The 27,983-nt window shown below is 30.7% G+C and overlaps 1 protein-coding gene across 3 annotated transcripts in view; it reads left to right on the top strand.

Annotated features, from left to right (window-relative positions):
- Positions 1 to 27,983, top strand: part of LOC108694661 (probable Ras GTPase-activating protein) — a 161,305-nt gene that overhangs the window by 36,202 nt on the left and 97,120 nt on the right. For 2 of the 3 annotated variants that reach the window (XM_018204292.1, XM_018204302.1), the window contains one exon: positions 6,565 to 6,627. The exons of the other annotated variant lie outside the window; for it this stretch is intronic. In XM_018204292.1, the coding sequence (XP_018059781.1) occupies positions 6,565 to 6,627 (63 nt within the window). The remainder of the gene's footprint in view (positions 1 to 6,564; positions 6,628 to 27,983) is intronic. 3 annotated transcript variants of the gene reach the window in all.

Here is a 27,983-nt window from a genome sequence, read left to right as displayed (position 1 = left end):
TATATAGTGTTTATTTATCTAAATACTATATTCTGTATTTAATATTTTTCAAAATAATAATTAATATGTAGAATATCGTTACCTTTATGATACTCGTACATAATTAATTTGATCTCGTGCGACTTAGTAATAGTTTCTTTCTTTCAGTGTCTCTTTATTTGAATGTTTATATTAATTTTCTTAAGAAAGTCGATATACTTTCACTTGGTTTTTTCCTAGTAAAGCCAGAGTGTAATTAAATTTCAAGATCTAGAACTAGTGCTGTAACTACGAGACAAGTGAATGAAACGTTAATAAAGAGATGATTTTACCTATGAACTTGTTTATACTTTCCCCAAAAGGAAACTTCCCAGAAGGAACTTGTTACGCGAGATTGAAAAATCTAAGAAGTTGCGCGAAATTCCCAAGAGATAAATTTATTTGCGTCGAAAATAAATATTCAGCTTAGACTGCTTAGAATATTCCAAGTTCCATGCATCTTTAGCAGCCATTAGCAGCAGGCGTTCCGGATGAAATTAAAATCCTCTCACTCGTACATTATAATGATAATGTTGTAAATCTGGTTTGAATGATGGTTATATGTTCATCGACAGCGGGTGATCAATCATTTGCCGCGATGTGCAAGAAAGTAAGAAAAACATTCTGCCTTTTTTCTCAAACGCCGGCGTCTGTACTTACTTATAAACGAAACTGATTCTGTTGCTTTCGAAAGTGTTAGCAGCAACAGGATGTACGCACGATCAAGTATTTATAGAGCCATGATTTTCTCGAATCGCACAATTTGTGAATCAGGATTACTACATAAATTTCTCTTTTCAAGAGAACACGAGATAATTATCATTAGTGCGCATCGCGATACTCTGCCATTATCGTACTTACTAGTAATTACTGCCAGTAATAAAATTATAACAAATATAAAAGATTATTCTTATTAATTATAAGATATATTCTCTCCTTTCGCTATTGTTTTAAAAGAATCCTAAAGACGATTAGTCTTATTGTAAATAGCACTCATATACAGACGATTTACATATCATTGACACATCATTATATATTAGGGGAGATCGGTATTAATATGTATACTTTAATCCTGAGAAAGGATTTTCGAATCTGTAAAAGAGAAAAAAAATAATTGTTATATTATAAAACTATATGGTTTAGTCGATAATACAGACAACTTTGGGATCTCCTTAAAATTTATTATTTCTGCTAAAACTATTTCTTCTTATTTTGTTACTTTGCTATTAAAGCAATTCATTCAGCGGATATTGCCACGTAGATATTTTCGCATATTTAATTACTCTCTAAATTTCTTGGAGTGAAATCGCACTTTTTTGGAGTGAAAAGTTACTCCAATTATTCATGAAAATACCACCAATCAAAGTGGAGCATTTTTTAACTAAGTCTTTAAGTACTTTATCTGTATATTAATAAATATATTAAAGATTGAAAACATGCATTTTGATTTATTACATTTTATTAATGTTTTCAATAGAAATTAATTTCTTTCATTATTCTAAAGTACCTATACAAAAATATCTTAATCTCTTCGTGTCCTTTTGATTTCTATTTTATGTATAAACAGGCTTACCTCTGATAGATTCATTCCCGAGTTTGTCAAACATTTGACGTTGTTCATACATTCGAAACAACTAAACACAGTTAATAATATAATTGGCAATTGTAAACGGCACTTGTACGAGAACAAGAACTGAGAAGTTAGGCGTGATTTGGTGAAATTTCTGCATTTTAAGTTGAAATGAAGTTTAGAACATCAATAATTTTTTTTAAAAATAAGTGTGAAACTTTTCACTTTTTGTCCTAGTGTGAAAGAATTTACTCTATTAAAGTGAATACTTCCTCCACGTAGAGTGAACTGGTCAGTGACTCCAGGATTAGAGTGAAAATTTTACTCCAAAAAATTTAGGAGTAAGTTTGAGTTGAAACGCAAATACGCATTTATCTCAAAGTTCATTTGAGCATATACTCATGTTCGCGGTTTTATTAAATGATATAATATATTTGTGCATGATTTTACTGTCTTGTATATTTGATTGTTATATTGTCACATAAGATCCACCATAGCGATTTCAGGAGAGAAAAAAGAGAGACGTGCACTTAATCGAGATCTTCTCTCAAGCTGAGAAAGACAAAACTGCTGATTATTCTTACGTTAGGAGCACCGTAGCTATCTTATACTCGATATTTATTATTATAATATAGTGCGATATATGACACAATGATAATTTCGTAACATTTTGCACATTATTTTTTAAAAAATTTCCTCAATAATTTTGCTCAATAATTCGCGTGTTTCTCACAATCAGTGGATGCGTATTGACAAAAATACATTGCTCGAATTGCGATGGAATTACACAAGAACATTAAAATCAGAAAGAATATTTATTTGAAAAAAGAAAATACTACGTACGGTTCGAGTTTGTATTTATTAATGCTACTACATTTACTTTTGATATGAATCTCTATTCAGAAACAACTATTTTATATTTTTGGAAACAATTATGTTATCTTTATATTTTTTTCTTTGTGTATTTATTTGTTATAATAATGTAAGATTTCTCTCAAAATTTCTTTCAAGATGATAGGGGAGACTGGAACTAGTAGACTCATTTTTCAGTTTCGAAAAGTTTCAGTTTTTACAGACGAAATTAAGAAACTTATCGAAAAAATGAATTCTACACCAATTACTACTTTTGACTACTAATAATATTTTAATAATAAGGGGAAACTGATAATAAGAAAAAAAATGCATTCCATCTGATTGAATTGGACCGGGGTAATTTGACTAAGATTATTAAAATGAAGATGTAATGTAATGTATTTTAAGCTACATCTTTGGCTACATATTAATAAAATTTTTTTATTTTTTTTATAAAAATATGTTTTAAGCACAAATATTCGCTTCTCAGGGCAGCTTCTTTTTGTAAAATTTCGTTTCGTGCAAAAAACACGTTGAATAAGTTTTCGAGATTGGACATGAAGGAACTAAACTTATAACATTTTCTCAGGTAAATCTCTTTAAAGAAATAAAATTTTGAGTAAGTACTATAAGAATCGTCACTAAATGAGTCATACAGAATGCTGTAGTTAGTCTACTATATCGCCATCCATTTATTTTTTAAAAACATTATACGATGAAACAAGGACATATAAACAAAAAAATCTGTTGAACTTTATCAAGAATTACACTTACTATGTAAGTAGAAATCGAATATCTCAGACAATCATGTACGATTGTAAAACGAAAATTTTAAGAATAAAGATATTTACTTAGGTGTACGATTTTTTTTAATTGTAGCATAACTTCTATCATAGATGTATTCGCAACGAGATGTTACAGCAGACTGAGCAGCAGTCGCTGCATATTCAGACACGTTTACGCGTGTCTCGCGTGTTTTGTTTTTAATGTAACCTCGACCTTAGTCTACTGACCCCGATCTGCCCTACTCTTACCCATGCTGTCTTTTAAAGTTTAAACAATTTCATTTTTATCGGATTATTTGTTGATTACTATAAAATTTCGCGATCTATCTTCTTTTAATATGTTTATCTTTTTAAAATCGATCTATCTAATTCGAAAAAGTTTTCGTTTTTCAACGAATGTCACATTTTGAAACAAGTATCGTTTAATAAGATTCCGTCTTATTCCAAAACCACGAATGTATTCGACTCAGTATAACGTTTCAAAGAAAGAAAAAAATGCGGTTTGTAATTAGCGCGACCGTTTGGCGCGTGCAATTAGACGAAAGTGTCCGTTCGCGCGCGCGGATGTGAGACATCTTACCTGCTGCTCTGCCGCACTTGGCGCGGCCGGGACTGGAGAGAATTGGAGCGTGCTCTCTTGGATACGGTCCGGGCGTCCATTACGTGCGACGCGCCGTGAAAAAGCTGTCCTCGCGAAAAAGCCGCGAAACGGAGTCGTATAACAGAACTGGCGCGGCGCGGCAGAACGCAGCGGACTTCTGGTTCCGTGATCGCGGATGCGTGCAGTCGACTTCTGGCCGTTCTCTCGTCGCGAATAGGGTCGCCGATATACTTTATACATTGATATTAATCCTCCAAAGTCGACATTCAAAAATCTGTGACACAGTCGACGTTTGTAAGACCTATTTAATTTATGTTAATTTATATTATTAAAAAACATTAATTAATTTCAAGGAATCAAAATGACATAGACGTAAGTCGTAAAAAAGAGTGAATAGGGTAAAATCGCCTATTAGGGGATACTTTTTTTAAAAACTTGTAATTTATTTAATTTATAACCTTAATTTCTATCTTCGTGTTAAATTATGGGAAATATATGTGTGTTTAGCGTCAAAAGTTAGCAGTAGGTAATAGCTATATTTTGTTATGTGTGAAATTTTTTTATCAAAAATGCCGATTTGATCATTCCAAAAAAGTTTCTAATATGAGATATATAAGGTGGTATTTCATATCGATTAAGTTATACTTAAAATTCAATTGGTTCAGCCCTTATTGAGATCCCATAATCTCGAGCCCTCACAATTTCGCCGGCTCGCATAAAGGACGCACGGTAATGTCGCTGCTCTTGGCTTAGCGCCGAGACTATCCACACTGAAAGAAAAGATTGGTTTCTCCAATAATTTAGATAGTAAAATATGCATAACATTTTTAATCGGCTGCAGACTAGAATTTTTGTGTCAGGTTAACCTTATATAAGATTAACGTAAAGTAATCCCAAATAAGGTACACCTAACAAGGCTCTCATCAGATTTAAGTATGGTTGACCTTTGTAAGATTGTATGTTATAAAGACCTGATTTGGTTAGCCTAAGTTAACTTTGAATAAGAAGATTTTTGTTAGGTTTGAATATGGTTGACCTCGTTTCTAGTACGCAGCTACGCCATGAGATGGACGAATTACTCATAAGAAGAAAACGTCCAATGATATATAAGAAGGCGTATGCGATTTGAATAATCTCCTCAAGATTATAAAGTGCCTTCAGGGTGTGCCTCCTTCTTCTGAAATATGTGTTTTTTGCTTCTTTTGGAATGTGTGCTAAATTAATTAAGCATTTGAACAATTCCCGACTTAGAAATTTATCCAGTAATTTTTTAGCAGGACCTTGACTTTATTTCATTATCAGATTCTGATGAGGATCTGATTTATCAGGTCCACATCAGGACCCGATGAGGCTGTCCAGATGAGAATTCACTACTGTGCTGCGTTACATGATTGATGAAGTCTCGATAAACTTACCTTATCAGGATCTGATAACGAAATAAGGTCAACCTGATTAGAACTTGCTAAATTCCTTGGATAAATTTCTAATCGGAACCAGTTGTAGCAGCAAATTTTTAGTGCGTTAGTCTATCTGCAATGTCATATGATTTCGATAGGCTAACGCAATTAAAAATTTGCTACAACCAAAAACTGGTTGCTGCAGTCGATTAAAAATGCTATGCTATATTTTACTATCTAAATTATTGCAGCAACTACAATAATATTTTCTTTCAGTGCAGATAACAGGAATCTAAGGAAAAAATTAAGATAAGCTTTTTATATACAATTTATTATTATATTATATGAAAGTATAGGAACAAAAAATGTTTGAATGTTATGCATAATAATTATATAATTTTTTTATCTGCGTGCATGCGTGCGTGTGTGCGTATGTGTGTGAGAAATCTCAAGAATAATAGAATTGTCATTTTTAACATATTGTTCAACGGTATGCTTTGGGATATGGAATTGTTTTTCATATGAGCTAGAAATACTCCGAGTGACTTCCATGCCTTGCGTTTCACGATCTAATCTTTACAAATCTAATCTTTACATTCACAGTTTATACAAATTATTATGTTTTTCTATCGATTTTAGATCTTACTGTATCACTGCATGCTTTATTATCTATTTATTTTTATCTATTTATTATATATTTATTTTTATATAATAAAACAAGATTTAAAGACTAACCTTAATAAAATTTGACAACATCCAATTTCACAAGTTCTTTTTGCAACGATCATACGTATGATCTAATAATAAATTTTCTACTAAATAGATTTCACACTAAAAAATTCATGATAGATCCAAACACATGCGCTTATTATTTTAACAGAAATCCCGCTATTTCATATTAGGATTTATCCTCATACTTACATATTTTAATAATAATAATACAAATTTGCAGATAATATAAAGAAAATTGAATTGCTTGTCATTTTGTACAAAGATTTATAATTGAATGAGTTTAAGAAACATACCGTTAGTTTCAAAGAAAATTAAAAATAAAATGTCGATATTTCTCTATCGCTAAGAAGAATGAAAAATTTTGTGAGTGTTTCTCATTATTAATGTGTAATGTTCAATAATTTTGACAGATCTTTTTCTTAACAAGATTAAATATATGGCATCGTAAATATAAATTTTTTTTAGAAGCGTTTTATAAAATTTCATGATAGATCAATACCTGATTTTTATAATGAAATTATTTTTAAGAAAATTAATAATTGTTGCAGTTTTGAATGTTTCAATGCATAACAGCACAAATAATATAAACATGATCATTTTCTGTTACAGGTGAGTCTAAAAGCAGATCCTTACCTAGAACTGCTCGACTAGAACGGGACCGCAATGTTCGAGGTGAGTCTCGAGCGCTAGCACATTCTTTTCCCATTAGATTTTGTTTTTCTTCCCTCTTTAATCTTTCATTCAAGAAATATCTAATCGAAATATCCGAAAAAATATTGTATATCAACAAGTTAAAACTTTCAATGTGTAAACATGAGAGAGAATTCTTTCTTCATATTAATCCCTCGATAATGCTCCTAATTGAGCAAATCAATATCGAGAATATTCAAACGTCCCACTTAAATTTGCCGTTAACGCACGGCCCACACTTATCGCCTCTGTAATTTCTACAGAGAACAATACTTTTCTTGGAACGACAATGATCTATCGTTTACAATAATGGCTACGTGCATATTGTACATATAACATTGCGTCAAGGGATATTTGCCTCTTTGTCTTCATCGACTTGAAAAGGAAGGAATAATGCTTTAAATATAAATGCGTGATAATATGTTAATTCAAGTCATAATGCGTTCGCAGAAGTATTACTTTTTGTGAAGTATGCGGTCAATAACAAAAACAAACAAAACTTTTATATAATATATCTTTTTAAATTTTGATAATAGCAAAACAAGCAATTAACTTAGATATATAATATAATAATTTGCGAGATAATTTTATAAAATAGAATGTTAATCAATAAATATTCTCAAAGAGAAAAATCATGATTTAATTATACTTTTAGCGATTGATGTCATATCCGCGTTACATCACGTTACGCATTTAATGAAAAATGACGTCAATTACGATGATAGAAGAGAATCGTCGAGCAATCGGGCGAAAGTATAATGATAATGAGAGCCTCGTCCACCTCGCTACTGTCTTTATTGCGCATTGTTAAGTGTAGACATACCAAAGATAAATTGATCGCAAGGTCGGAATCTTGTAGGCGCGAAGATAATGACAGAATTAATTCGTTAGATAATCAATTGAGATTGCTCTCAAACGCCTTGACATTCTTTTTTTTCTCATGCATGATTGCTAATTCACCAATCGACGAATAATAATAATAATAGTTTAAATAAAAAAAATACTTAGTTATCAGTATAAAACAGTACACAATTTTATATATCATAATCTATTTTTAAAAGAAAAAAGTATACTTGACATACAATTATTGATTAGATATATTATCGATAAAAATTATTTTCTGATATGTAAGTTTTTAGTATTTGTTAGATGTAATTTTTTATGTAATGACGTAAAGAACAATTTAAATTTTAAGCTCGTAGAATTGATATCTTTTTTTTCAGATACTCGTACTTTTTGTTTTCCATGTCGCAATTTCCATATCAGCGACACGGGAATGGAATTTACGGGTAGGAACGTGCTGACGCATTTTTACTTTCCTGGCCCTTTCTCATCCGCACCGTAAAAATTTAATTGTTCATCGAGTGGCCAAATTAGATTTTTTCCGCTCACTTTACTGCAGTGTCTCTCGGCGCGGAAGATAAATGGAAGTCTCTGGTAGCAAGGCATTTATAACGTTTGCACACGAAGTTTATCTTCGAATTAATAAAGATCCCTTGCGAATCAATCTGACTAATTTAAAAAATATATTGCATATAATAAGTATTTTACAAAATATTTAGACTTTGAAAAACAGAAAAAATTATGTTTTATTAAATACTTTGTATTAATACACAAAGATATATGTATCATGTGTAATTTGAATGTGTTAGAAAAATATTCTACAATATGCGTGTCCAAAAGATATTATAAAGGTATTATAAAGGCGCCATAACGGCATTTTTTATTAGATTTACATGTTGTCTGATATCAGAATTTATATTATCAAATGTTGAATAAGTCAGAGGCTGTATTCTGTGATACAGCATGTGACTTTATCGACATTGGGATCGGTACACGAGAATTTGTGAGACAGCACGTGGCGTCAACTACGGATCATACTGGAAACGTTGTAAGATCTAAGAGTTGATGATAGTTAAAACAGAAACCTTCTATAATTAAACTATTTATATTACGTAATGTTAACAGCGGATATATAATTAATTTTATTTGATAATGATTTTAATAAATTACATTTAGATAATTTAGATAATGTTGACTTTAATTGATTTTCTCCATGTATCAGAGACATGTACTTAAAACATTGGAAACTTCTTTACTAATAAATTTATTGTAATATTTAAAATAAGAATCATCAACACTGAAAGAGTAATATTTATAATCTTTGTAAATTTAGACAACTAGACTAGTATACTCTATTAAACTCAATAAGCTATTATAAAGTTGCAAATTTAGTCGCGATAAATTGAATTGATTTTTCACGTATAATATAACGCATAATCTGAATATGTACATGAATAATATATCAAAAAGTGTTATAAACATTAGATTCAATAACGGACAATTCTTGAGTTATAGTGCATCAAAGATGTAAAACTTATGCTCTATATAATTATTAATTAGCAAAACTTAATATCCCAGCAAACGAGAATATTATAGATTAAAATGAATTGAAATTTTTTTCTATCCGAATGCGTATTTTAAATAGCGAATACTTTTTTTTTGGATTTAATTGGATTCAATTAGATTCAATTGGATGCAATTGGATTGAAAAACTGCTTTTCCTATTAAAAATTTTGAATTGAACAATATTCACACTGCACAGAAAAAGCTAATATAATAATTATTTTTAGATTGAAAGGCATAGAGATATGCTCCATGCAATTCCTATAAATGAATAAAAATGCATTTTAGGATTGAAAAGCATTCATTTTAACATTTGTGAATCAATATTTCTGAAAATCTGAATCCATTTCAATTCATTTCAATCCATTCTCGTTTGCTAAGATGTTCTGAAAATCCTTCGAAATGTACTTCATTCAATTCTATCATTGTTCAAATGCGCTGGAGTTGAAAGTAGGAACATTAAAATCATTTTCTATGTCAATACTGTTTTCTTTTAAATTAATTATGCGAACATTTTAGACATTTTGAATGAAAACCTCGCTAGTTATAGAGCGCAAGTTTTACTTTACATTTTCTTTGACATATCTTATCTGGCTTATCTCAAAAATTATATTGAATTTGTTATCCATGAGATCAGATTATGAACTACATCATATGTGAAAATTGAGGTGAAAACCAACTCAATATTAAAATCAAATTTTGCCTAATTAATTTTTCAGAATTAGTACAGAGTTCTTTGAGATTATTTACATAACGATTATATTTCTTGGGAATTGTAGAACATTTTTCTTGCAACAATATTTTTATATAATACATAATTTTTTTCGATTTTTCAAAATGTTTAGGCGGAAATGATTTTTCATAAACAGTATATAAGGTGATATCTTGTTAATTATCGCATCATAGCCATCACGATCAAAGTATCGTGCCAAACTCCCCACATTCTTTCGACTTCTTTTTTGTGTGTATCCTCGTATACTCTATTAACGGTTGTACACCCCCTACAAGGCAGGCACTTGAAGATCACGATCAGATCGTCGTATATGGTCGTCCATTCGTTGGATCGTTGACCGTGTACGAGGTGATACCGTACTCCTCGATTTGGAACTCATCGCATGTTCGTGCACAAGCAAATTAATTTCTACTTAAAGTCCGCTGAAAGTTACTTCTTTCGTGTTTCACCCATATACGTATTATATCATTCCGTCTATCCTTGCCCGTATATTCGCACAATTGAACGATCAGTTGGCAGCGTCGCGTGCGACTTTTGCGGAAAGTACTTCCCTATTTAACGATCTCGAGGGATTCTCGTTATTTATTAAGCTCAACCCCTTGTAGAAATTAAGCGCTCGTTTTTTGCTCTATCTGAACATCTACGCCGGTGGTCCGTATTATTGATATCCGTAGTTTACCTTGGTTTCAATGTTCATTCAATTGCGAAAATCTGCGTGAGTAAAGTGGAAACTATCATATACAGATTCCTCATGTTAATGTCTATATTTTACGAACTGATATCTTTTATTATACTGCTTTTAGATGAGTTTTTAAAATGGTTCATCTGTCACATAGGTTGAATGATTACATTTTATAATTAACTTGCTTTTAATGATTAATGAATGATTTAACAAATGGAGCAGGTCAAATAAATTTTATTTTCCTAATTGTATTCTTTCCAGAAAGAAAAATATGTATTATTTAGAAAAATCGTTCAAAATTTTTTATTTTTAATATTTATGCCTTATAAGTTACTTTTTTTATTAATATCTAGCCCAGTAACAAATGTTACCTTGTTAAAAACAAATCACAGAGAAAAAATTAACAAATGACATTGTGTTAATTCATCGGTACTCTTGGAGCTAATTTCATTGCGTTAACCCATCATTCGTGGCCAGCCTCCATTCTTAAATCTCACTTCTTTCCCACGTCTTATCGGCAAACCTTCATCTATCTTTCAAGAAAGCGACGTAACATTATCCCGCCTAAATACCCGCTCATAGTTCTTCCATTTTGCGCTAAGTGGCTAAGTGTACGGCGCGATAGTTTTATTCTACAAAAATTTATTTCCACTTGCAGTTAATTTATGAGTGCACAGCAGAGGCTGTTCCTTCGTTTACGTAAATGCCTGATGTGTACCTAAGCATATGATTAATGAAGATACAGAGGCCTTTCTGGAGAATATTGCAGTATTATTAAAGAAACAATAAATAATATTGTTGCAATTAATGTTATATTTTAATGAAAACTTGTAATTTATATCTATATTTAGTCGATAAATAATTAAAATAATGTTGCGTAATACTTTTGTTGATCTTATAATAATATTTCTCTCTTCCGTCATATTTTCATATTTTTCAACATAGCTGATTGACAGCAGAATAGAAAATTTGCTACGAAACATATAGAAGCTCGCATGAGATTCTGCAATGTCACGAACAACACAACGCACAATGCATGGCGCTGAGAAAGAGAGAGAAAGTGTTGTAACAAAACAGAAATTACACAACGAATTGAATAACCGTCGCCAATACGATTTTACACTTGCAAATTGATCCTCTCCCTTCGATTTGTAACGATAATTGTCAGCGCACATGATGGCGATTTTTCCGTGCTATCAGTTTGCAGTTTTCTTTGTAGCCGAGATGCATAGCGACGATATGTTGCATTGCCTTGTATTTCAACTTGCTAGAATTGAGCATCTCCTGCGGTTGCATAGTCACGTACTCTTTGTTTATCGACTACATTCTGGTGTTGCTGGCTCTCTCTCTCTCTCTCTCTCTCTCTCTCTCTCTCTCTCTCACTAATTCGTTTCTCTCCGCGTACTATTTCTTCATGTCATTGTCTCAGGGATGTAATCAGTATATTTCGATTCCCTTTTTCCGTTGACAGAAAATATCATTGAATCTCGAGTTGCGATATTTGATTTGATAGAATAATACAAATAAATGATGTGTAAATGTATAAAAAATAGGTATAAACGTATGGTATACGTTTATAGCTATATGTTTCGTAGCAAATTTTCTATTCTACTGTCAATCAGCTATGTTGAAAAAAGTATGAAAATGTGACGGAAGAGAGAAATATTATCATCAGATCAACAAAAGTATTATGCAATATTATTTATCGACTAAATATAGACATAAATCATAAGTTTTCCTTAAAATATAACATTAATTGCAACAAGTATTTATAACTATACTTTTTATACATTTACATATACAAATATATGAATTATTTAATTGATTATTGCTTGAGAAATTTAATTGATTATTGCATACTTGTTTGTAATAGAATTAAATTATTAATTTTAATATATGTAATTAGAAATTATATCTTTTAATATTATTTATTTGTAGGTATATAAATCGCAGACATTTATTTAACATCAAGGGAATTAAAAATATGGGCTACGGATTAATTACTTGATTGTTAATTATATATCATTATTACGATTTAAATTAATTAAAAGTATATTGTAATCGAATATGTTATACTAATTCGAAAAAGAGATAAGAACATGGAACAGGTTAAAAGAACAGATACAGATGCAAAGATTTTTTTTATAAAATCTTTTATAATATCGTTATACATTCATTGACAATTAAACTTTTTCTACTCTAATTTTGAGAACTTTGTATATGTTAGATGTTGCGTTTAATTTATAAGAAAAACAAATATCGTGAACATCGTGTTTAACTAACACGATGTCCATGTTTTTTCTATAAGGTTCTTCGTTATTGACAATATTATCTTGTATTTTCCAATCATACATGATCCACCTCTGCACCTCACGCTTCATCTATTACGCTCGTCCTATCCTCATCTTTTTTACTTCAACTTATTCTATCTTATCAAAGACTCTCTTTTTCTTTATTTTGAAATTCCATTCCGATAGTTGATTCATGTATTTGTTTTTTTATCTTCACAACCGAGGAGCATAAAGTGTTAGAGAAAGAAAGATGTTCGTTTTGTGATCACAATAAAATTATGAGCAAGAAAACCTTTTCGTTTTAAATTAAATATTATTATTTATATAATATTAGAAATCGTAAATACTTTAATATTTAAATGATAGAATTTAATTTTAATGAATATAATAAATCCTAAAGTAAAAAAATTTGTATAAAAGACTATATAAAAGAACGAAATTACGATAAGTATAAATATCTTTTTTTAGAATAGATATAGATATACATTTTATAAATAAATATATATATTCTACACTGAAAAAAGAGATTGATTATTGCTGCAACAATTTAGATAGTAAAATATAGCATACTATTTTTATATGGCTGCAGCAATCAGTTTTTGGTTGTAGCGGCAAATTTTTAGTTGCGTCAGCTTATCGAAATCATATACATCGCAGATAAGCTAACACAACTAAAAATTTGTTGCTACAAAAACTGATTGCTGCAGCCACATAAAAATGCTATGCCATATTTCACTATCTAAATTGTTGCAGCAATCAATCTTTTCTTTCAGTGTATTTCTATCTTTTTTTCTTCAGAAACGCCATAAAGTAAAGATGACGCAGAAAAAAATTATTAGCTATTATTCATTTGTTATTTTTCAAATTAACATTTACATTGTCATTAACAATAACAGTTACATTACGATATATAAGTAGGTAATAATGATGCATATTGCATTGAAGATATGCAGTTTATACAAATCATACCATCTCCATCTAGGCAAGAAGTGACTTATCGCTCGTTATAATTATCACGTATAAATTATACAGAGTAGTCATCCTACGCTACGCATCAATATGTATTTGAAACCGTACTCAGTGAGTGAATTAATACTTGTCGACGATATGTCGGAGAGATACAAGCGCTTCCAAGGTACACCTTGTAACTTCGTGTATGATATCCTGGAAGTGGCAAAAAAGTTTCATCAGCCTACTTGATCGTAGCCAAAGTTTATGTTTCGAACGATATACGTAACTGTTAATTATTTGCGCTGTTCTTCTACTAATTGCTACGCATTAAATCACTCCCATCTTTCGCGAACTTGACACCGACATTGAAACATGGATGCTGTGTGATGAGACGCATGAATTAAAAAAAAATAATAGCTTGTTATATTAGAGAAAAAGTGAAAGTTTTGCAACTATTAACAATAATAAGTTTGGTTATTACTTTGATTAAGGAAATAGAGAAAATATTCCTTTATCTGTAGAAATATTGTCATGACATTTTGTTGACATATTTGAAAAATATAATTAAAACTATTTATATTTTTTATTATTAAAACAAAATAATTATTTGATAATATAATTATGGAACAAGAAAGAAAAAGTGTATTAATTAATTGCTTATCTGCGTAATCTTGATATAAGTTTTTAAAAAGTTGCGTAAATGATTTCTTTCAGTACTGAAAAAAATATTAAAACGCTTCAAATAACTAAAAGTATCAAAAGATAAAAAGTAGCGATTAATTCTTTTCTATAGTTTTTTAAATTTTGCATTTCAAAATTCCAGTGCTCTGTTGGCGCGATGCCGACAGTTTTGTAAACCATTTAAATAGTATTTGCAAATTTATTCCTAGGCGTTGGTGAGAGCATTCCTGGCGTTGCGGATCCTAGCGCGGAATTTCTATCTCGTGAACGAACGCGCGCGCGCAAGGTATGGCAGATAAAGGGAGGAGTCGCGAGAAACATCGGCATGGTTACTTTAGGCCGGCGTTGCTGTATTTCGCTTTTTTTCTTCTCTTTCCTTTCTTTCTATTCAGGACCCGTCGTCGCGATGCAAATATGTTCGATGCAAATGCTGGAGAGCGGAGGTAACGGAAGTGGTAGCGCGTAGATTACGCACTCCGTTATATTTCCTGTCCGACGCGAGTCGTTCCGGTGTCTCCACACACGTGCGTTTATATCGATTCACGTGTTGTTCTCTCTATGTAAATTTCTCTCTATGTAAGTTCTCTCTATGTAAAATCGACCACCCGGGCCACTGCGCCATTTTTAAGCCCAGAATAAGACGCGTTTCTCGCTCGCGCGAACTTTATTGTGGCAAACCTCCGCTGAAGTGATCTAAGTCTCGATAGTTATTCATTTATTCTTACAACATTGCGTTAATGACTGTTATATCCTCTGAATAAATTGATTACGATTGAGCCAGTCATGAAATTTTTTAAATATTGTATTTCCTTATGCACAAGTTTAGTAACAGAGTTTATTCTCTTTTTTTAAACTTTTCAACAATGTCAAGCGACATTTTTATCTTACATATATATTACAAACGTAATTAAATTTATATCAATTGTGACAAACGTTAAATTTCATTAGACTGTATATTTGGATTTCTTTTTTTAAAGGTAAAAATAATGGAATAAGCTTTGATGTTTTTATACTTTTTATTTAATGAAGAATTGCATTATACATTTTACAATAATGAAAGATTAATACGATTTACAACTTTACAGTAAGCTATGTGAATGTATGTAAATGAAATCCGTTGGAAGTGCAAAGGAGAGGCCGGGATAGTTCGCTCTAATTTTAGATTCTGTTACCGAGCAAGCATATGTACCTTCAACGCATTTCGGCGTATTATGTTTGACGGTCCGGAAATAAAATCGCCTTTCAACGTTGCGCGAGCGAGCACCTACACGACGACTTCCGGCTGGCTCAACGTTTTGTTTATTTCTATGTTATCGCCGTAACTTGCACGTCGTAGCACGCAGAGAATCACAAAGTAGAAGCGTTTGGTTGTATGTACTCAATGCGAGGAAACTGTGTGAAAGGAATACTAATCCGTTACGCGTGACATTTATACATTCATATCATATTTCCCGTGCAAAGTTCCAACTGCAAAAGTGTTATTTTTATGTTAGAGTTAATTAACACTTCCCTCAGACCTTTATTATTCTTGGGCTCTTTTTGAAATTTTAGCCAGCGGTCCTCTTTTGCATCATCAAACGAAAATATTTGATATGATTTTGTGCACAATTTCCCATTTTTTTAATAAAATGCGCCTCAACTGTATCATCGAGATATAACTTTATAAACTTTTTCTATTATATGGAATATGATTAACTAAAAATTATGTTTTAATTAGGGTTGGGTAAATTAATGTTTTTTTTTAATTGTGTTGAAGTTAAAGTTAATGGCTTTAAAAAATTAATAAAATTAAATTAAAAGTTGAAGGAATAAAAAGTTAACTTAACGTAAGTTAAATCAATATTGAATTAACTTAAAGTGAAAAAAAAAGTTAATTTTGAAAAAAATTATTTTTTAAATCATTATGTCCTAATTTTTCTTAAAATGAAATTAAATAACTACAATATAGATTATTAAGTAAATTAAATTTTTAATTTTTTTATTCACATTTAATATAAGTATATAACACATAACGATATAATTATATAAGTTATATAACTTTAAAAAACAGCTAGCACATAGAGAAGATACAAGATCAGTGATTACTTTTTAATAAGTCTTAAGCCATAAGAAATTGACCAATTGCAATCGAATGCGAAAAGAATATTTGACTGTAATTGGTCAATTTCTTATGACTTAAAACATCTATTGTAGATCCGGACTAAGGCTTATGGCATAAGACATAACCGTATAAATCAATTAGAAGGCTGTATTAGCATCTTAAGAAAGTCTTAAAATATGAACAGATTACGAATATACGCCCTTAATCTCGTTATATCTTATTAGATTTCTAAGATATTTAAAAGAGATAAAAAAGTTTTTTAATTTAAAAGAAAATGTTAAAAAGTTAACGTTTAAAAATAACTTAAGTTAAAATTTAATGCATTTAAAATTAACTAAGTTAAATTAAAAGTTATTAACTTTTTAACTTTTTTTTTAACATTTTAACTAGTTAACGTCCATGTTAACATCCAAATGTTGAATGTCTCGAATCTTTTGAAGTAGGGGAGACTGTCAAAATGCTTATAACTCAAACAGGATGTGGTAGAAAAATCTCTTTTTTTTATTGTAAATTGCTGATATAATATTAGTTTGTTGTGTAAAATGATTTGCACCCCAAGTATTGCATATATTATTTATAACGATTTTTAAGAAAATGAAATTGGTGAGTAAATTTTTCTTATTACCTATTTTGTTATCTGACAAGACTTTGGCATGATTTAATCATATCTTTGTATTCATAGTAGAAAATGACATAGTAGAAAATGACTTAGAAGATCTGTGCTATTAATTAAAATTAATCATTATCTTGAGAAAGTTTATGAAATACAATCTCTTTTATTAAAAATAGCTGTGTGGAGTAGATTGACCAAAATAAGACAAAGTTAGGACAATTAATTTTATTAGAGAACACATTTTTAGAGAATACAAATATATTATATTTCATACAAATATGTTTTTTCATTTTTTTACAGAAACTAAATACTGTACAAAAACAAATTACGTATTTTTTTAAAATAACTATTTTATTTGAATTATTACTATAATTATTATTATTTCTCAAAATATAGAACTGATATTAAAATAAAAATTGTATTTTTTATATGTATTGTCCATAATAAATATGCAACTGCCAATCCTAGAACGTGTAACAATCAGCTCAAAACATGAGGTTAATTGTCACATTTTCCCAGCGTTATTTAAAATTAAATAACTTATTTTTGCGATTTGATGAATTCACGGGTAATATTTTTTTTAACACCTAAAAGATGTAGGTATATTATACCGTGTACATAATATTTCAAAATCAGGCATCCACCTTTTTTTTTAGATCACTAATTAAAAACTGTGACAATCGACCCCGATCTCCTCTATATTATTTTCCGCGATGCTGATTGGTTCTCTTCATGCATTTACTTTGTAAACGGTTGTCGTTGCATTGATAATTGTTTATGTCGTTTTGACAAAAAAAAAAGATTATTACAGTGGAGTTATAGTGTAGTTTAATAGTGTCAAATTCTAAATAGCGCCCACATAGCGCGCGCCTGTTTTGTACTCGACTCATAAAAAAATTGCGTTAGTAAATATTATAATTTCTAATTTTAGTATTAAATGTAATATCTTGTAAATTTTTATCGCATAAATTAATATTTTTAAAATTATTATTATTTGCCAAATGAAAGCAAATTAAATTAGAGAAAGCATGTTTTATATAACGGTTTAAAAAATTTCAGTTTCACCATATCGAGATTAAATCATATTCGTTCTACTATACGATAATATTGTAGTCGTATAAAATACGCGAGCAATTGCGTCGAATGCATTCTGATAATAACAATTGCAATCGATAAACTGTGTCCACAATGTTTTCGATTTGAATATTTTAAGAAAAATTTTTTTCTGTGATTTGATAAAAAATTTGATAATTTAACATTAGTTAATTATGGATGCTACTAATTTTAGTTTATATTTCTTTATATTTTGCTTTTTGAAATTACAATAATGATTACAAAATCTTGTCCATTATTATTTTTTAATGCGATAATGCTAAAATAAAATATATTTCGTAATATATTTGGCACCATTATCTGCAAATATATTAATCTTCGAAGTATGTTAAATAAAATTATATTTTTTCAAAATAATATAAAATATCCGTTACCTTTATAAAACTTTGATTGCAGCTATGTAAAACGCAGATATATATTTTATATTAAAAGATTACAGTTTAATAATATTAATTAAAAATTAACAATTTATTAATATATCTTGGTGCATATAGGATGTTTGATAAATAATGATAAAACTCTTGCACAGGGGACTAAATAAAAAAGACTGAATAAAAGGTCCTATATCATTTTACAATATATATTTTTGTAATTGTTGATATTAAATATTAAAAATCGCCGAATATTGGTTTTCAATAATTTTTTAAGTACTTTCAAGTACTATCAACTTTACAGAAATAGTGACAAAACTTGTTTATTTTTTTTTTTAGTGTTTCAAGAATTTTTTCTGAATTTTTTATTACCGCATTTTCTCCTATTGGTAAAAATAGTTAGATATATAAGAAAATGCAATACAAAAAAATTGACAAAAAATTCTTAGGGCTCTATGACAAGGAAATAAACAATTTTTGTGTCTTGCTGTTTTTCTGTAAAGTTGAATAAAACTTGAATAAAAAATTATTGAAAACCATTATTCGGTTTTAGTAACTGATACCTTGTTAACTATTGCAAAATGATAAAATAATTACAAAATGATAGAGGACTATTCGACTCAGTTTAGTCCGCTCTACTCCTATGTGAGAGTTTTATCGTTACTTATCAAACACCCTATGACTGTTTTCCAATAATCGCAAACATAATTGTTTTTCTGTTTATTTTTTCTAAAATTCATTTTTAATTCTCTTGATTTTAAATATTACTCTACATACAACAAAAATTTAATTGAATCATTGATTCACCCATTCTTTTTTGATCTACGTTCTGTTTTCCTTTGCTGCACTTATCCAAAACGCGTTGCTGCTCCTCTCTTCTCAATATAGCTTGTACTAGCGGTGGAATACATTCGTCTTGAAGACCGTTTCTTTTGAGGCGACAGGTCTCGTATTTTTCCAATTGATAGATGGGAATGTCCTTTCCGTAACGCCTGAACAACTCTTGCGAGGTGGGCAAGTCCGATGTATACCCGGAAATCTCAGGCGTTAAGCAAGGACGTTTAGAGGCTATCACTGACTTCTGACACGCGGGTGCTTTGTCCGGCTTCGCGAATTCTATCTGCGCGACCTCAGTTCGTTGTATTTGCTTTGAAGGCAAACGTTTTTGTATCATACATTTTTCTATCGATGAAGACTTTGCATCTAATGCCAAAATTTTAATGGGAAAGAAATCGCTGTAAACATCCTTGGTTGCTGATCGGACTGAATGACAATTGGATGGAGATATTTGTTTTCTTGAGAGTTTCTTCAAGGAACTTGGTATTTCAAAAGGATGAAAACTGTCGCTCTTATATCTATCTGTTATAGGAGAAGGTGGATCCTTTATCTTTGGGAAGAACAAGATATCAATTTTCAAATTTGGATGTTTACAGTCTGGAAGAAAATGATGTATCATTTCCGGTTTCGGCTTTCTACATGAAACACTTCGTTTTGAAAAAGCTTTTTTACACGAATTCTTGCTTCTCGTGCTTTTAACAGAAACCTTAGAGGAATCAGTTGACTGACTAATTTTGTAAGCACTATCTTTTTTTAACTTTGATTCTAAATGAATACAGTAATTAGTTTTATCTTTGTTTACATTTGAATACTGAATAATTCTAGCCAAAGGATTCTTGGGTGTTGGAATGCATTTGATAAAAACCATTGGCTTAGATGATTTGTCATCATCGTAATAAGATGCCTTTACAATATTTTTTGATGATGAACAATGCACTGTTTTAAAGCTGGGATTGTGTTGCTTGTCAGTTCTTAGAATTGCAGAGGAGGCAATTTCTATCGGTACTTTTATTTTATCAGTTAGAGCTGTTGCGTCATCAATGTGGTCATGAGATTTTAAAATATAAGTTGTTGGAAGTAAGACAAATTTATCATTACGTTGAGAAGTATCAATCAAGTTATCTTGTTGCTTTGTGTCTTTGTGTTGCGGTGTCACTCTGAAAATAAAAAAAATCGCAAATTTCGATAAAAATTTCCTTTGCGATGGCTTTATGCTTAATTTATGCATCGTTTCGGATCAAGTCAAGCATATAATAGGTGTATGTATTATATCAAATATCTGTAGATACACATATTATTTGTTGCTATATATAAATTTGCTATATAAAGTATTACTATTTTGAATATTTTGAATATTTTCCGTTGTTTCTTAGCTGTGATTTAGAAGGATTGAATATTATGAACGTCCTTTATATTTCTATGATAGTTGGTACTAGTAGTGCCGACTGTTGTAAAAAGATGCATCTGTCTTGGCGACATTCCAATATGCTACGAAATTTGAACTAAATTTATGTACTTCGGATATTTATTCATATTAAATGAGCAGTTATGTTTTTCTTTCTTACATTTTCTCCCTTAACTTCATAAGATAATCAATACATTGAGATAAGATATTTTATTCTGCGTGTTAAGTAAACAATATGGAGCCATTCTAACCTCATAAAGTTCTGAGACCATTATTGCAATACTAGCAATATGCTAGCAAGGTGTTAGCAATACATAGCAGTACATAACAATATTGTACACACAATAAGTAGCAATACATAGGAAAACAATATTAACAATACAATAGCAATGCTAACAAAATGTGTTGTATTGCCATAATTAGCAATCACTGTATATTTTATAGTAGTGGTTGATCTTTCGGAATTTGGTAATAGCTACTAAATGTACGATGATTTCATAATGTCAATTAAATATTTGGTTAATACAACCAAAAATAATGTTACTTTTACCAAACTGTTATCATTTGGCTAATATTTACTGTGTAAAAAAGAAATTTACTGTGTTACACTGTGTCATCTGTGTCTCTTGTTGAAAAACTCCCATAAGATGTTTCACTTACATGGCCAAACTTCGAGAGTATGGAAGGAATCGATAAACTAAGAAAAAAAATCTTTCATGAATATGCTCGTTTTTTTTTCTTCATTTTTGAGAAAATTGCAAAAAAATCGATAAAACGTAGTTTTCATTTTTGTATTTATTTATTACTTATTCATTTAAACTTACTGAAAAATACGATTTTATCATTATTTACTGAATCGTTCTTCAAGATGTTAACTTTCGATTTTTTATTCGATCAATGTATCAATTATATTCACATGTTTTTTTTTACCTTGAGAATGAATCAAACGACTGTTTCATCTTCATGAAAGAAAAGACTGGCTGCAGCAAGATTTAGATAATAAAATATGGAATGGAAAAATAAATTTTTGACCATGATAGCTTATCCACAATGTCAATATATGTACAATACGATTTTGATAGATTAAAGCAAGAAAAATTAACTGCTGCAATGTCAATATTTTCTTTCAGTGGCAATAAATTAAATACGAATTCCGAGCGGTTGTTATAGTGTCAGCGGACACCTGGATGATCTGGACCACCGGTCGATCGACTTCGACCTGGCACCCTAGCACAGTGTACTCCGGCGGATATTGCAAATTGTGGTGGTAAATGGGCAGAATATATTCAAGGCCGCGAGACTATCGAATCGAATAACATACAGCTCTTATCGCATGTTCGAACTTATGATGTCTTTATCTCGCGGTAGCCCGAATCTTTAGACATTTCTAGTTTAAATCCCTTAGTCACACCTTCTCTGATAAATTTCGCGTTAAATGTTGCGGTCTCCGATTGCGATCCCAATCGAGAAAGAAAAGAAAGACTCGGGACCTTTGCGGTACGTGGTAAAGTTTCTCAAGGTCGCGATGCTCGCTCAGGTTCGAATTACGCGTCTTGTATCGCTGGGCGATTTCAACCGCTGACTGTGCTGCTCGTTGCCGGCTTGTTAACCGATGGAGAGATATTTTTTCTACAGAATATCTGCATGCAATCACATCACGTTGAGTAGCTTTCATTTCGCACCGCTTCGACAAGCGATAATTCCAGTTTGCATTTACCGTCGCATAATTGAATAATGTAGCAACTATTTTTTATTATGGATAACATTCTATATATTTTTTTACAAACAAGTTTATCTTTAAGGTTTGTACAGATTTATATGTGTTTCACATTTATAATCGAAACTTTGCGTAATGTCGGAAATACAAAATAATTATATGTATACGAAATAATAAATAAAAATAATTGATAGCATCATCAATTTAAATGAAAAGTCTCTGTCCTTTAGTAAGTATATTAATAGTAACAATAAAAACACATGACCACAACTTAATTGCAATTGTGCAATACGTTGATATATTATATTGCCGGCTATATAGAAAATAATACATGACAAAGTGGTGGCTTCATGGTATTTACTCATGGTGTGCGTTAAAGGGTAGAAAAAAGTATACGCGATGAATAAAAAGCGTGGTAAAAGAGGCAGAATGAGGGAAATAAAAAAGGGAGGACGCAGCTGCTCGAAAGAAGAAGACTGTGCAAAAGACAGAAAAGTGGTAAAAAGACAGAAATATGGTAAAAAGGCAAAGAGAGCGTGGTAACGAGAGAGAAGCCTCCCTTTCATGATGACTCATTTACGGCTACGTACGTCATCTCGAATTAACGGAGACGAGTCTGTGACATTTCTTTTCCGACGATTTAGGCTGCAAGCGAAATACAGAGACGTCGTCCATCGTCCGGTCTTTTTTGTGGCATTGCCAAGAGAATGAAAGGAATCTCGTGATTCATAAAACGCTATTTCGGAATGAATGGCGCCATTCAACATTACTGTTTGAATATTTGTAACTGTCAAAATCTTACAAATACCACATGCAATATGATGCAACTTTGTTTAATATTAGTACTTGAGTGATAATTGTGTATACAATTTTATCTTTTATGAATTTTTAAAGAAGATTCTAAAATGTTATGTTAAATTCTATGAAATAATTACAATTAATTTTCTTACTTGAGATCGCGAAAGTTTCTTTCACCATTTACTAATCTTATCACAAATGTCAGACATAACTTTGATTTTCGGATCTTGCTTAAAATATATATTATAAATGAAAAAAATCTTGGCAAAAAATAGATGTATGTAGATGAAATATTTAATTTTAAATGTTAATCGCGCGAGAAGCGAAAAATTCTATTAAACTAATGACTGAAAATGGCATGTACAATGATTATAATCGACATAGGAAGGTGTAAAGCCGGAATAATGCGTGACAATGCCAGTCACGAAAGTTGCTTCGCGGTACGTGATCACGAATGCGATTCTCATTGTCGAATGCTTACGAATTTTGCACCGGTCACTAAACTGGTCCGTCTGTCTGTCCGTCCGTCCATCTCTTCGTCCCGTCAATCGATTCAAATCCCAAAATAAGCATGCTACCCAATGCCCGGCAAGCATATGCAAATCACTCCACTACTCCCCTATGAAGAAAGAAGCTACCGACATTATGTTACAGCTGCCCTCATTCGGCTCTGTACAAATTTTTTCGCTCGATTTCATATGACTGCATCCCACTTTAGGGTCTAATAATGAATAATCATTTCTAACAAGGGGAACGACGATAACGTGCAATTTTTGTATAAGGCTATTATGAGTGTTGAACACTAATAGATCATTTATAATGTACGCTAAAATATTCATTATCATCACAAGGACGTACATCATTTTTTAACAATTCATAATTTTTCATCATTGGCTTGTCGTTCCATGATGATTTTACGACAATTTGTATAGATTTAACTTTGCGAAAATTCGCCATCGAGTAAAGAGTTTAATTTTCTGTTCCAATTTCATCTTTCTGTTTCTCTATAGTGAAAACTTTTAAGCAAAAATTATTACAACTACTAAACATACAGGTTAATGTGGGTAACTTTGCCGATCGTTTCGAGAACTTTTGTCATTTTGTAGAAATCTGTTGTTTTCACTTCTCCGTGTTCTTGAAGATTTCTTTTTTTGAAGATCTCTTTAAACCGTTAATTTTATCTATTTTGTAACTCCTGAAATTTTGTGTATTGTAACTGGAATTTTGACAGTTCGTCGGAATTTTATTACTTGAAGTTAACCGAAATTAACAAAACGAGAACGTCTTTTCGAAATGAATGAAAATAAAATCGAGTTTATTTCCAAATTCGATTTACTTAAATTATCAGTTCTTTTTTCATCCGTTTTATATTCATCACTTTAATCTTTTTGCACTTAAATCTTTATGTATTGATCTTGATTCATAACAAAATACTTTTTGGAACGCAAAAATACCTACTTTTTTCATTCTGCAGATAAATAGAAAACTATTCGACAAGTTTAAAGATAAGTTCGGCATCGACCGGGCAAGCTCGTGTTTAAATATTGCAGATAATATCAGCTTGTCGTGGCATTCGTTGTTCAAACAGCGCAATGGACAGCACCTATGTGGTTTCGTTCCGCTTGAACGGTAGAACAAGCATAAAAGCGACTTCGCATGCGACAAGCCGCAGGGCCTTTCGCTCTGCAGAAAACAGGAGGAAAATGGTCGATGTCGACGTCGACAAGTTTGTTCGCGATTCTTGCTCTTTTCTATCTGAATAACAATCTTTACCTGAATTGATTTAATTTTTATGCAAAGATCAAAGGATAGTTTAGAATGAATTATAAAATTTATAGTTCAATATCTGTATATTAACGAATTGTCATAAATTAACAGATTAAAACGCAGGATTTGCTGATTCAACTATGACCTTGTTTTATTCAATCATTTTCCATTATAATTTTTATAGGTACTAAGAAGAATTAATAGTAGTTAATAATATATATTTATTGGAATTTTAATTCAAAATTAGTAGGAAGACTATAACTCTATCTATCTAGTACACGATATAGGAATTAAATTCGAGGTTTAGTCTCTGAACAAATTGATTCTGTCTCGCTTGTCTACATTCGCTATTATCACCTTAGCCTGTCTTCGTCATCATTCTTCTTTTGCCAGCATTGTCAAGACACGACAAGATGGCAACTGCAAAAAAAAATGAGGGATAAGAAAAACGAAGGATGTGGACGGTGTCGCTCGTTGAGACTTCGCCTACACGCACTCCGTTAAAGTCCGCTTCCCACACGTAATTCATGTTCTTTCAATGCTCATCTCTCGCGCTCCTTAATCTCTTTTTCTCTTCTTTCCTTTCTCTCCTGCTTAATCTCGCCGTAAAATCCGACGTTTACTCTGTACTGCGTGCAGTCCAGGAACCGGAATTGAGATAGCGCCACGTTAATTGCTGCCGATAATAGAATGCGTAATGGAATGTACGGTCGGTCAATCGCGCCTGATCTTTGTACACAGCTAGTAATTATGATGCGCTAATCACGTATCTATATGTATGTATATGTTTTTACCAATCAGTGATGCAATAAACGTGACTTCGCATATTGCAGGTACCTCAAGAGTTATATAAGTTTCAATTGAAAATAAAAATTTTTGAATATACATAACTTTAGACTTGTGTGTGGTATAAATATGGAAAAATTATTCTATATTTATTTGCAAAGATATTTTTATATCTCCATAATAGGGTAAAGTTGCCTAATATGAGATACCTTTTTTTAAAGACTTGTAATTTATTTAATTTGCAACCTTAATTCCTATTTTCGTGTCAATTTGATGAGAAATATTCAAGATTTATCATCAAAAGTTAGCGGCCGATAGTAGCTATACTTTGTATGTGAAATTTTTTTATCGAAAGTGCCGATTTTGTTTATTCAAAAAAAGAATTCCTAATATGAGATACAAGGATTTTCTTGTATGAGATGGTATCTCATAACAGAAAACTAAGGAAAAAATAAAGATAAGCTTTTTATACATGCTTTTATTATTACATACAAGTAGGAACAAAGAATGTGAGTAATAATTAATAATAAAATCATCATTTTTCGTTCAATAGTATGCTTTGAGATATTGAATTGTTTATGCTCTTATATTGTATTAGCTAGGAATATCCTAAGTCATCTCATATTACTTCCATGTCTTGCGGTTTCATGATCACCAAATGTAACTTTTATAGTTAAACAAATCATTATATCACGTATTTTCCTATTAATATGACCTTACTCTATCACTGCATGTAGACTTTATTATCAAATATTTATTTATTATATAATACAACAAGGTTGAAGACTAACTTCAATAAAATTCGACACATCCAATTTCAAGAATCTTTTTTCACAACTACTACACGCATGATTTAATAATGAGTTTTCTACTAAATATGTTTCACTCTATGAGTAATAAGTTCATAATAAAATCAACCACATGCGCTTATTAGTTTAGCAAAAATCCCGCTATCTCATATTGAGAACCTATCTCATAATAGGCGACCTTATTTTACACACACACACACACACACACACACACACACACACACACACACACACACACAAATATTTGTAGTAAAAATTAAGAAATAAGGATTATAAGGATATATTCTGGAATAATAAGGATATTTCCAGGATAACAAGAATATAAGGATAATAAGGATATTTCCAGAATAACAAGGATATATTCTGTTAATTAGTCTACTGTTATGAAATATATTACATCTATTAGCTCCGATCGTCTAATAAGGTAACAAATCGGGTTTATAAGAAAGCAAGGAAATATCTTCACATATTAATGCATTTTTAGCACAAATATTGTATTGTTTGTCCATCGATATATTGTATATTATATTACGCAGGTTTTTTTCCTTGTCTTCGATACTCGTGTACGCGCTTATTTTCAAATTATTGTCGATTATTAAATTAAATTGATAATTATAATAATTATATTCTATATATCCAAAAACGTACGCCACGTATAGTTCGTTAATTTCTTATACTTGCGTCGAGTTTCGCTGTATGAGAGGTTACCGTACGAGAAGTTATGCTTAACATTTAATCACTTCTGAGATCGAATGCAAGACCGCGATCTTGTAATTTCCTGCAAGCAATTACAATTTTTACGCCCACACTGATAATCACAAGATTCGAATCGTATAAAAAGTTTAACACAAATACACATTAACAGAAATACGAATATTTTCTTCTCATCTACATTAGCTATATTTTTAGCTTGTTATGCAAATTATAATCTAATTTTAATGAAGCGTAAGCATCAAATAATATCAAATAATATTAAAAGAATATTTTATATTCAATTGATTTGACTAATATTATCGGATAAGTTTCTATGTAAGAAATAAATATATTTATGATCTCCCCACTTTTATACTCTTCGCACGTTGTGATATTTTATCAATTAATAATCACGTGGTTACTGATATTATTACTTATGTTACACAAAAGCGCAAAAAAGTAGATTAAAATATTTCTCAGTTTCATTGGTCGCATTTCTATTATAATCAGATTGCTTTGCAATATATTACAATTACTTTTGTATTTATAAATAATATATCACTATTTTTATTATACATCTATCG

The sequence above is a fragment of the Atta colombica genome, unplaced genomic scaffold, assembly GCF_001594045.1.
Source record: "Atta colombica isolate Treedump-2 unplaced genomic scaffold, Acol1.0 scaffold1, whole genome shotgun sequence".
Taxonomy (NCBI): Eukaryota; Metazoa; Arthropoda; class Insecta; order Hymenoptera; family Formicidae; genus Atta; species Atta colombica.
Note: the sequence above shows the minus strand (reverse complement) of the source record. Positions and strands in the feature narration are given on the sequence as shown.